This window comes from Mus caroli, chromosome X (genome assembly GCF_900094665.2).
Source record: "Mus caroli chromosome X, CAROLI_EIJ_v1.1, whole genome shotgun sequence".
Taxonomy (NCBI): Eukaryota; Metazoa; Chordata; class Mammalia; order Rodentia; family Muridae; genus Mus; species Mus caroli.
In genome coordinates this window covers 141,664,534-141,677,066 of record NC_034589.1, presented here as the reverse complement: position 1 = coordinate 141,677,066, position 12,533 = coordinate 141,664,534, and the positions used below count along the sequence as shown (strand labels likewise).

General features: G+C 45.9%; 1 protein-coding gene across 1 annotated transcript; it reads right to left on the bottom strand.

The window, feature by feature from the left end:
• Window positions 1-138: 138 nt before the first annotated feature.
• On the bottom strand, window positions 139-3,287 carry Usp51 (ubiquitin specific peptidase 51). The gene is made up of 2 exons (XM_021154046.2): window positions 3,212-3,287; window positions 139-2,468 (listed from the first exon to the last, which is right to left on the bottom strand). Exon 2 carries the CDS (start codon window positions 2,343-2,345, stop codon window positions 360-362), a length of 1,986 nt encoding a protein of 661 aa, XP_021009705.1. The 5' UTR covers window positions 2,346-2,468; window positions 3,212-3,287; the 3' UTR covers window positions 139-359.
• Window positions 3,288-12,533: the final 9,246 nt, after the last annotated feature.

Here is a 12,533-nt window from a genome sequence, read left to right as displayed (position 1 = left end):
TTTAATTTGCTTTTTGTGACCCTTTCAACCTCACCTCCCCCCCCCCCCCTCTTGACCCCCCCCCCCCCCAGTTCTTAAGGCTAATGGTCACTGATTGAAAATTCAATGTCTTCCTCCCATAGACTTATGGGACAGGGTAAAATAGTTCCTTTATGCCAAAGTGCCACTTGTCATATATGGTCATTATCCACTCCAGGTAGATTTTTGTGTTTCTTTTAAGAGGTGCTTGTTGTTGTAATGGCATTACAATTGTCCATCCTGGTAGGCTTGTGTTGTCTCTTTGTCGTTTTCTTTTTTTGTTTTTTCTTCTTTTTCACTTTAAAAACTTTTTTTTGGTCTGGAAATCATTCTGGATAAGATTATTCTTTCTCTATATCTTGCCTATGATAGAACAGTAGGTACCCTTCACTATTGAGTAATTCTTCCATTGTAGCCTTGGTGACTACAGCATCATCACAGCTGAACCACTGGTCTTTTTCCTGTCGGACAAAACTGGTGTAATGGCCACTTTCCAAAGTTCCATGGTGGTTAATTACTGCAAACAAAGAATACTTATTCTCACTGGGTACACACTCTGTTAATGGCTGGCCTTTCATTATGCTTTCTTTAGTAGAAGCCAAGAACGGTGTCATGTCCAGCTCCAAAGGAAACGAGATAAAACTATTAATCTTTCGTCTCTGTTTGCCTAAATGTTCAAATCTTTTCAGGTGAAAGCAGGCCACAATCGGTAATTTCTTCATTGTGAGCTGTTTGGTAGATTCCTGGTAGCTTTGGCATTGACTGCATTTGATTTTGGCACTGCTACCCAGGTCTTCGGGCCTTGTAAACCACTTCAGGCAATCTGTAAGTGAGATGACTCGTGGCTTCTGGCCATCCCTACTCGATGTGCTACTACTAGCCCTCCCTGGGGTATAAGGCCCAGGCAAATCCAAGCTAATGTCCCAGCATGGGTCTATGGTAGTAGAGACACCATGACAAACTTGACATGTTAAATCTGACTGCAGACTACCTGTAAAGATGTGATCTATGATGCAATTACAGCAGTTGGAGTTACCTTCCTGGTCGATACCATCATCTCTGCTGTGTCTATGCAACACATCCAATATTGCAATAAGAAACTCCTGAGCATCCTGTTGTCTGTAGCCTGCTAGATGCTCTGCATGGATCCATATCAGGTGTAGTAATTTATAGGGAATATGAGGACTTTGGTTCCCCGAGTACATAGCTTGAAAAAGTAAAGACATCTCGCAGACTAAACACAAGCTGGGGCTTGTCATCATACATTTGTGCTTATTTGAAAGGAAGAACTCTTTCAGTAGCGGAATGTGAGTAAGTACTTGGACAATACAATTCATAAAGCAAGTATTACCAAGATTAATTAATCCTCTGAAGCCTACAGTATAATACATTGTCTTTTTCCTCCTCTTTTTCTTGGGTTTTACCAAACTGGTCTCCTGATCTTTTGACTCGCAGGTTAATTGGTTTTCTTCCACCTCAGATGCCATCAACTGCTGATAAGATGTATCTCCTGTAGGGGATGATAACAGTCCCAGAATTTTTTCTTTTGTTTCTTTGGCGATCTTTTCTATATCTTTGTCATATACATAATCCCTACACATAAAACAATATATAACCCCATGACAGAGGTCTACTGCTAAATTGTGTTCCGTTGTTTCGGCATGAATATGAATATGTTTGTCAGTAAAGCATCCAAAAAATACACAGGACAGACAAGAGTGGAGTCTGTTCTTGTGAGTACTACATATTTGACAGATGCATGACTTTGCCTTACGTTTCCTAGTCTCCGGGGTTCCACTCCAAATGAAACGCTGATAGATCATCCGCAGGTTTCTCTGCCAGTTTTTAGCTACTTTAAAGCTCTCTACATGACAGCAGCCTGTGGGACCCTTATTAGACCCTATCTCCAGTAAACTGTTCTCTGAGCCATCTGAATCCCTAGAGGAGCCATGGTCACTAGAGTAGCTTTTCCGTGTTTGGGGTCTGGGTCCAGGCCTGGATCTACGTCTGGAATTGCGCCAGGCCACGGACCGCTGCTTGAGCAGGGGTGGAGGTGGCGGCGCTGGCGGGGGAGGCGGAGGTTTGGCGGGAGGCGGGGGTGGGGCCTTGAGCCCACGCCCTCCCCTGGAGCGGGACCTGGGCTGGGGCCGAGGGCGGGGCTTGCGGCGCGGGCAAACCGAGCTGGAGCTGGTGTGACAAGCAGCCGGGATAGAAGGGAGCACCTTCTCATAGCTGCCACTGCCCCTACTTGTTAAGTTCTCCGACGTGGGCTTGGGCTCCGGCCACAGCTCCGGCTTCATCTCCTGGGCTCCCTGTGTACCCCGCATCTCGATGCACTCTCAGCTGCCTGCTCCAGACAGGCTCCTCGACCACCTCCCGAACTCCAACAGGCGACAGAGCGGGAGGACCGGGACGCTTCTCGAACGTGGGCCATCGGCTCACTCCCAAGCCTGGGAAGAAACGCGTCTGGGAATGAGCTATGACTATGGGTGGAGGGAGACAGGAACTCGTGTGGACGGCCAGCCCGGCGTCATGGCCGCGGTGCCGTTAGCCTCAGCCCCTCCCCCTGCCGCGAGCCCCGCGCGCGGCCGCGGCTCCGCCCCTGCACCGGGGGCTCGCGTGGCGTGCCGAGCCCGAGCCCGCGGCTACCTGCTCCAAAGGCCGCCAGAACTGCTGGTACCGGGGAAGGAGGGGGGAAGGGAACTGTCCTGAGCTTTAGGGTGAAAAGGATGGCAACTCTTTTAAAAAGGCATAACCCGCTGTCTTTTCGGCGCTCTGTGCAGCCTCGCTTTGGCGCACCTTTTTCTACGTTTTTTCCTTGCATCTTTAAACCCCTTGAGTCAACAATGTATGTTAAATATGGCTGAAAGGAGGTTATCTTTGAAAAAAACTGACTCAGTGGACGAAAGTGTCCCCTGCCTCCTTTCTTACCTATGCTTCCAGCCTCTACTCCTAAGCGCGCTTGCTGTGTGCCACGCTCGAGCGCCCTCTCTTGCTCTTTCGTGCCTGTGCCCTCACACCCCGTTTCTTGCTCCTGTCCTCTCATTTCCTAGGGTTTCCCCCAGAATTCAGACTCCCTTCACGCGTGACCACCCCCATCCACAGTACGCGACCCCCAAAGTGCATGCTCCCTCTCCGCAACCACAGCAGCTCCCCAAGCCCGCGGATTTGTAAAAAGGTCTGGGTTTGTTACCTGGGGCCCCAAGGCGCGCTTCATCTAGAAAGTCAGCTGCTGCTGCTGTCCAGGCGCTCCTCTGCCAGTCTTCTCTATGACCTCTCTTCGGGGCTGGTCACAAGGGGGCCGCCCCCTGGCCCCTCCCCTCTCCACGTATGGGCCCCCAGCCCCGGAATCAGGCCTCCAGCAGGGATGAATAGTACCGCTGTCCCCCTAGGCAGAAAAACCCCTTCTGAAAGGGATTCTACCAGAGGTAACAACAGCCACAGATTTTAGTAAAAGATCTTGGGAAGGCTCAGGCTTCATCCGGTTATGGCACTCTTAAAAAAATAAAAAAATAAAAATAAAAAAAAAAGAAAGAAAGAAAAAAATAGAAAGAACGGAGGGAAAAAAAACCCTGAAACAACAACAACAAAACTAACCAAGGTAGGGCTAGGGATTCACCAAGATGGCAAATTCTACAGTGTTCCTTCCGGAAGCCTTAAAATTAAAATCTCAAGAGTAAAGTGGAGAGGTTATTTCTGAGTGTCGGGGAGAGGAAAAATACGCATATGATTCAGGATAAAATAGACCTCAGCCCAGCAACTTGCTGTTCCTACAGGGATAAACTGTAAACACTTAGAGCTCATCGGTCAAAGGTGAAAGAATCCTAAGATGTTTACACAGAGTGGCAGCGTATACTTTTGGTCACCCTTTATATTAGTAACCCTAGTATTCGGTGTTCAGGTTAAAATCACTAACTAGCACATTGCAGGGCGTCAGCACACTTAAGAACACTGCTATGAGTGAATCTGTAAAGAACCCGGAAAAGGGTAGTTGGCCTCACAGAGATCTTTCCAGAACTCAAATATTTTATCAAGTTATCTCCACATATACCCACATACAGGGGCACAAAAATTGTGGGATAAGTATGCTAATAAAAAAGACTGGAATCAGGAAAATATATCTCTAAATATTTGCCACATTGTTTCAGAATCAGTTAAAAAAAATCTTCCTACTGAAATCTAACACTCTTCCCTATTCCAAACTGGGTCTCCTCTCCTAGAGTTATCTCAATGCATTCACGACACCAACACAAAGAGAAGATATCAGCCACAGCTGGCCTGACACTTATTATGGGAACAGTATGATCAATCCAGAGTTGAATAACTAAAAATAATGGTTCAGTAGTATGAATGGGGAGCCCAAAGGGACAAATTCCACCCACTTCCCAAACAGACTTTTTGTCTGTATCCAAGTAATGTGAACGTTACAAACAGAGGCTTCAGATTGACATATCACAGACACACTCTAAAATGGCAGTGACTCAAACAAGGGAAGCAGGAAGATGGTCAAAAACTTAAATAATGTAACTGTCTAACTGTAATTTTGAGTGATCAAACCAAACTTGTAGAATAATAAAACATACAAAATGAGGATATTTCAGCAGTAGGCTGCTTTCAGGAACTATAATCCTCTGTCTCTCTGCCTCTCTGCATCTCTTTCTCTCTTTCTCTCTGTTTCTCTGTCTCTGCCTCTGTCTTACTCTTTCTCCTGTGTGGTGTGAGTAAGAGAAAGAGAGAGAGAGGAGAGAGAGAGAGAGAGAGAGAGAGAGAGAGAGAGAGGTGTGTGTGTGTGTGTTAAAACAGAGTGAAGTCTCTCTCAGCATTCACCTTTGCTTGCACAATGCTCTTATCCAGGCTGCCACTTTGACTGATTCCTTGCATCACTCATTGGTGACTCCAGCAAATTAACATCCTCTGCATTAAGNGGNATGTGTGTGGGAACAATTTTGCTTCAAAGACCAACACGGTGTAGATGTGTAGACATTGGTAGCCAGGACTTCAGAAATGCCATGACTTTCTGTGGCTGTGGGAAGCTGTGTCAGACAAGGACTTTGCATCGATTAATCCTTACTCTCTGCTGTCCACAAGGGGGAAATGTCCATCACACTTTAAAACTGCAGACATTATATGGTATGATATGGTGTGTGAGTTCAGCCTTTCTAAGGGAAAGGGATTTTATAAGCTTCTGGGTCTTTGGACTTGTAAAGTCAAAGGTGGGACAACTAGATTTATGCTCTTGCTACAGGAGTGGCGATGATCCTGTGTCACTTGGCTGGTTCACATGGGTGATTTTCTCTCCTTAAGGTCTGAAGCTGTGTGAGTTGAAGACATGAGTTATTTTTGCTATATGAATATGTGATGGCACTGTCCACATAACATGAAAGAAGAGAGGTAGAGAGTAGGGCTCCCCGCCCCCCCCCGTGATGTCTGCAGAGATGAGCAAGCACTTGAGGAGCCACAGATCAGAAACATGAGTTCCTGTCAGCCCCATGTGTGCTCTAATCTTCAGTGCTTCCAAGTGTTAAAGACATCCCTCATGTCCACACTTTAAAACATCATGGCATGGTCAGGNTGACATGGCAACATCATTTCTGCGGAAGACAACAATGGCTGCCACCACATAGCACCATGTCCCAACAAAACAAAGCTGGTGCCTGCATGGTGTGAGGAAAACAGGAAATGGCCATGACCTTTCAGTCTGAGGGTCCCAGAATTCCAGGTAAGCAAATCAAACACTTTATATCAGTACCAAGAGTACAAGGTGGACACCGGGCTTGCTGGGTCAGATCTCTCTATGCTCTGTGATGGGACCTGGCCGAATGAATGCAAGTGGACCGACCCTTTTACATCTGCCCAGTCGTTACACTGTGCTCATGGGTGAGAAGAGTCCTATTTATTTAAAGACAAAGAATCTAGCACCCTTTCTCTTTTCCTTCTTGGAACAGATGGCAGGCATCCTGTGTGGCCCAAGCTGCCCTTGAGCTCACAAGCCTCCTGTTTCTCTCTCCAGGCACAAGGGTGATAGGTGTATAGGGTCATACCTGGCAATCATTCACTTCCTCTGTTCTTGGGTTCAATAAAGGCTTCAGGGCAAGGACAATTGTCACCTTCCCAGATGAATGACCTGACCTAAACCTAGGGGGAGAGGGTTGGTGTGATTCAATTGAATTGATGGATATTGCAGGGGTGGGATGTTCTGGGAAACACCACTATAGCTGGCAGGCGATCCTAGGCCTTAGAGATTCAGATCATGGCCAGTGACCACATACTCTCTTTGTAATCTTCTAATCCAGCAATGCAAACTGCTGTTGCCACAGAGCAGTGGAAGAAAGGAACAACATCGAGTATTGGTTCAGTATGGCAAATCCAGGATCACTCAGANGTCTCTGGTTTGAGTGGGACCATGGTGTCTCATGGCAGGGGTGGGGGGAGGCAGATTAATGACCACCATCCCCCCTTAGAGCACCTGATACAAAGTCCTTGCAGCTTTTGCTGCCTTGGATTCCAGTGGAGTAGCTNGAAGTGGTGATAGAAATCAGGCTGCTGTTTCCCTGAGTTGGAGGTCTAGAGCTTGGTGAATAGGGGTACCTTCCTTCTGACTTGAGACTCCTCTCTCCATCTTGCTTGATTTTTCTGTCAAACTTATAAATTAATAAATTTTACCACCCTGCTCTCTCTCTATCTCTTTGTCTCTGTCTCTGTCTCTCTGTCTCTTTGTTGATATCTCTCTGTCTCTCTCTGTCTCTCTCTCTCTCTCTCACTCTCTCTCTCTCTCTGTGTGTGTGTGTTTGTGTGTGTGTGTGTGTGTGTGTGTGTATGTACATATGTTTATCTCCTTCAGCCTGAGTTTGTGTGCATGTGCATATGCCCCTGGGAAGTCAAGAGCCTGTTCATAGAAAAGAGAGAGAGATTGAGAGAGAGAAACAGAGGGAGGGGGTAAAATCACAGCTAATCAAGTTACCAAAGCTGTGCCAGTATGTGTGTGTGTGTGTGTGTGTGAGTGTGTGAGTGTGTGAGTTTATTCAATATATAATTTCCCCATGTGTCAACAGGGACATCAAAAGCATGGAGCCCATGACATAAAAACCTCTTGATTAAAACTGAGAAAGACATTCCTTTGCTTCCATGTTTGTGGATTCTCAGTTTTTGAGGATGGTTTCTGGTATCTGCTGACATCTATGACTGGAAGAAGGCCTAGAGACCTGTGTTTGGATGATATTTTCACTGGCCCTTGTTCCCCAGACAGGGCAGTTTTCCTGTTCCCCTGTCTCAAATTCTGCCCCCAGTGTGCCCTTCACAAATCCAAGGTTTTGTTTTCAATTTTTCAGTATATTTTTATGGAAATTGTCAAGCACATGAAAGCAGACAGTGTGCTACACTGCAATCAGTGAACTCCATGTACCCATTAAGCTCAAGAGTCATCAGGTTCAGAAATGATTAACTTTTTCAGATCTTGTTTCATCTTTCTTCCATCCTCATCCCACTGCCTGAGCCCTACTAAGGAGCCAAGGATACACATCAAGTCCCATCCTCTAGGAATAAACAGATAAAGACATTCTCAAACATAACCTCTGAACCATTGCATAGTCCCAAAAGCCAGTCAGAGTTACTCAAAGGCATTAAAGGTCCAGAGCCCTCTCTTAGCCCTGGCTGTCTCATGGGCGGTTTTCAGGGGATATGAGGATGTATGCCTGGCCCCGTGTTCTGTATGTCTCCTAGACGCAGAAGCAAACACATTCGTCACTTGAGGGAAGGACAGTCTGTTGCCCTTGGGAGGACTGGGGGAAATTGCACAGGATTTTGGTGTAGCACAACATATTGGGGCTGAGAAGAGTCAAGCTTTCCCTGTCTCTTGAGCCCCATGGTTGACAGTGGACACTTCTGGAAGAACACTACTTCTCCTGTCTGCTCAGCTGTGTCTTGACGATGTTGCTGTAGTCAGCCTGTTTGTAGTAGGTGAGGAGAGTAAAACAAAGGTCCTTAGTAGGACCATATGCCTCTTCCTGTTCCCCAGTGGATGCATAGGAAAGAGGAGTCAGCTCTCCCAGAGCACAATTCTCAGGACAGCAAAAAGCAGGTTTAAATAGCTCTCTGTTGTTTGCTCCCTGCTGATGCTTCAGTGCACCAGGTCTGAGATAAATCCCCAGGGGATCACCTGGAAACTTTGCTTGTCCCTGACCTAAGGGTAAATATTCCAAATGGGGTGTAGAGAGAAGGGGATGGCCAAGGACTTTTACCTCAGTTCCAGGAAGAAAGAGACAACTTAAAAATTCCACAAATCCATTGCATCTTGACCCATGCTCTGAGGGTCACAGGTTCTCTAGAGAATCACAGTATCACCTGATCATTGGGACATCAGGTGGCCATGCACCTCTGGAGCTCACTGCCTCTGTCTGCCTTTGTATAGGGACAAAAGAAATTTACACCCTACCTTTCTCAGGAATGTAGGAGGGCCATAGGGGACAAGGAGGAGACAAGGGTGGCTGTGGTGAGGGTCTCCACAAATGTGTCTGAGAGGCTTGGGCAATGTCCATAAGCAAAAGCTGCATGGTGAGAACACTATGTTGGAATGAGAAATACAGCTTTCAATTCCTCTGCTATGCATCTTTGGTCTTCCTCAGGCCCAGTGATGGGCAGTGTGTATGGGAGATGGGAGAGGCTGGGGTGAGGGAGGAAGCCTTTGTCAAGGAGAATTCAGTCTTCAGTGCTGAAGGAGAAAAGCCAAATTCTTTCCTCCCATAGGAAGTTTTAGAAGGACTCACAGGAGGAAGGTAGGGTGGACTGGAGCAAATAAGGAGGACTGCAGGAAGAGGGATTCAAAGACAGAGAAAACAGGAGTGTTTGGGGGAGTGGGAGGCTGGGATACAGGGCCAGAGACAAGGGCACAGAGGGAGAGGCTTGTTTAGGCCTGAGTGACCTCAAATCACTGTCATGAAAATGTACTAAGTGGATGGATGGGAAAGTTGGTTACAATGGGGCTGTCAGCCACCAAGATGCAGCACTCACTGGCTGAATGCAGGGACATGAAAGATTTACTACAATCTAGGGGAAGAGATGCCACATGGACTCATGACTGCACCCCCAATTACCATTCAACCCACCATTGTCCACTGCAAGAGATATTAAGTCTGTCAGAGGAGCATGAGACCAAGCTCAGCTGGTAGAGAACATGGATGGCATTTCCTAAACCTGGCATGGAGGCACATGCCTTTAATTTCAGCTTTTGGGAGGTAGAGAAAGGAATACCAGAGTTTTGGATAGATACTGAATTCAGGGCCTATTTGGGCTTCCTGAAATATACCCTCCTCTCCTTCTCAAATCAACAACAACCACAGCTGAAAAAGACACTCTCCTTGTTTGGGGAGGTTCTCCTGAAAGGGCTCGTGGGTCATCTAGAGTTCTGGTGAGTATGAAACAGTCACCCTGATTACTATGAAGGGATATTCATCAGTCTGCCAATTGTTTTACAGAACACTGGATGTCAAGCACCTTTCTGTGGCACAATGTGACTAAACTCTTAGAAATTCTACACATTATTATTTGCTATCATATCTTAAAGCTGATGTGTCTGTGTTCATAGACTTGTATGTTTTCATGATAGCAAGCACATAGGCCTACATTGTCAGAAGTATACAACGTGTAACCTAATAAGTACAACAGAGATGGAGTCATGCCTCTAAGCATGTTTTACAGGTGTGTATTTCATTCTCCTGAGTATTATAATGAATATCCATGAATGGCGGTAATGGGGAAAAATAGGACATGTGTTTGGTTCACTCTCCTTATGGGTGGGTGGTTGGATAGTTTGGCAGGAACAATGATTCCTCCAATTGTCTTAGAGATGCAGCTTCCTGGGATCTAGGAGCCACCCTGCTGCTCCTGGCCTGGAAGGGACTCCTCCCTCCAAATTCAGTTGTGATTTCACACTGCTTCTTCTGCTTCTGTATCCTTGTCATTGGGTGAGTTTGATGCTTCCAAAGAAGAAAACAGCCTTGTTGATTTTGGTTTCTGCCCCAGTGCAATATGTCCTCATCTTGACTAAGCACATTTGTGATAGGTCCCCATCCACTATTTTGAAACAGTCAATGTGAGGGTAGAAGCCATTCATCCCACAGACACCTTCCAGTGGAATGGACTAGAGCTGTTTTTAGAGTGTTTTTTCATCCTGGGCTCTCACACGAGTGTTCACCTCCAGTTAATGCTGAACTCCCTTGGGGTAGCCATATTTTCATAAAACAAGCAGTCCAACAAGGAAGCAGTATTCCATTTGCTGACAACATCCTCAGAACCCAAAGCTAGTCCTCCCACTGAACTGGCTCTAGAAATGTCTCCACGGAAATCCCCTGCCTTCCTCAGGGACCCTGATTCCATTTCTGCAGTGGGAGGCAGNATTTTAAGNAGACTGTAGAATTAACACAGTGGCTTCAAATTTAGNGGCCGAAGTGGAAGTTANTGAAAATCCTTTACCAATGAAACCTAACTGATCCCCTCCCATAGCCACTTTACTGTACACTTGAAAAGCAAGAGTCAATGTGAGGAATGAATAAGTCTCTCTATATTTGTGCAATCGCACATACAGTTCTGAGCTTTGAGTTTCAATCATGGTTTTTCCAGGGGCTGTGTCTATGAGCCACCTTTTATTACTTGCTGTGGTGTTCATAACACTCTCCTAGGTTGGGAGTTCTGCTAAGCCCTGGACTACAAGATTTGATTTCAGATACCCCTGAGAACACAGAGGGTAGTAATAGGCTCAAGAGCCAGGAAGACATTTGTCCTGAAGAACCCCATGGCATCATTTCTCCTCCAGAGCCTAATGAGCTCTTTCTTGACTTAATGCTCATTTTCTTGTTTAGTCATTCATTCATTTGTGTTTCCATGGAGTGCAGTTATGCTGCCCATATGCTCAGAGGCTTGGGGTTCTCCACGAGGACATTGACAGACTTCCAAAGGCCACATTCCAAAGAAAACTAACTGTCCTTCTGACAGCAGCAATCAACTAACTGCTCAGCTGCTCAGCTAAGGATGGAGTTGCACACCTCTCTATGCTGGAATGCTTAAGTGGCGAGATCTTGTGCAGGTTCCATGTACGTGGACAAAGGCCATGTCATGTCCAGAGGACACACTTTCACGGTGCTCCTCAATGCCCTCTGCCTCTGATATCCATTCTTTGGTGTTTGCTGAGTCTTGGGTATATCGTTTGATTTATGGGGTTGAGTGGTGTGGAGTGCATTGTATATGTGGTTGTCAGTACTGTCTGGGGCTGAGCTCTCACAGTCAATTTTCTTAAACATTTTGAACATAAATGTGTCTTTCTGTAAACCACTACCATTGCAATGGGTAGAGAGTAGCACAAATATTAGATACAAATGTGTCTTTACTGCACAGAGAGGTAACATAATCATTTTAATATTGTATAAACAGGTCCTACCAGAGGGCCTATGATTTCCATACTCAGGATTTGTTGCTTCTTTGGATATGTAAAAACCCAGGCATTGATTCATTCTTGTGTAGCAGGCCTTAACTGCAATGAAGAGCACAGTTGCTTACCGTGTAATCGATGCTGCCACTGTGCCACCAGTAGGCTCCTCTTGCCTGGCAGGAGGCCGTGGGTGGATACAGTGAGCAGTGCTACATGAGGTCACTGATGTCTTAGTCCTACCTTCAGCCTCTCAAACTGCCTACACTGTAACCTGTGGTCCTGCCTAAGCTAGCTTCAATGGAGAGATGGTTTTTCAATTAAGGATTGGTTTCTTGTATCATGAAAGAAATGTGTGGTGTTTTCAGCCACTGTGTTTTCATAGTCAAGTTATGGGGGAAACCAAGAGCCCTGACAGTCCTCTGTGTTTTTTGTCAATATGTTTAATGCAACACATGAAGGAATCCCTGTCAAGTAGAAGTAAAATGTCTCTGCTTTTATAAATCTATTCTGATACTTAAATGTGGACATGTGTGTTATCTATTTCTGCCTGTTTTTCTGCTCACTACCTGAGATGAAGTCTGCCCCTTAGGAAATGGTCACATGAGTTAACCCATCAAGTTAACTCAAATTCCTTTCAATTTATAGAGTGGGTGAATTACAGAAACCTTCAGGAGCCCAAACGATATGGAACTGATGAAATAGATTCACTTGAATGTTCCCTACTAGGCCCTTGTCTCCATCCTGTCAACTCAAGGTGGTCCAGGAAGTGTCTACTCTTACTTGGGAAATAAACCNTCCCTCAGGATGGGAGAGTTCCTGGAAACAGGAACAGTCTCACTCATATGGACAACTGTCCTCTCAGAGTTGTCNAAGCTAAGCTCTGCTGTTCCCAGCATCCAAAATATAAGGCAGTGTTTCACTCCTGTGATTTCAGAGTCCTTTGAGTCATAATATGCTTAGCTACAGAAGCAAGCAAGTGACCCAGAGAGAGGGTGCAGAGCATAGGAAACACAGCCATGGCCTCTACCTATGCTCAATCTTGGGGCAAGCCCAATGAATGTGAATTTGTTTATAGACAAGTAATTCCTAAATGCTG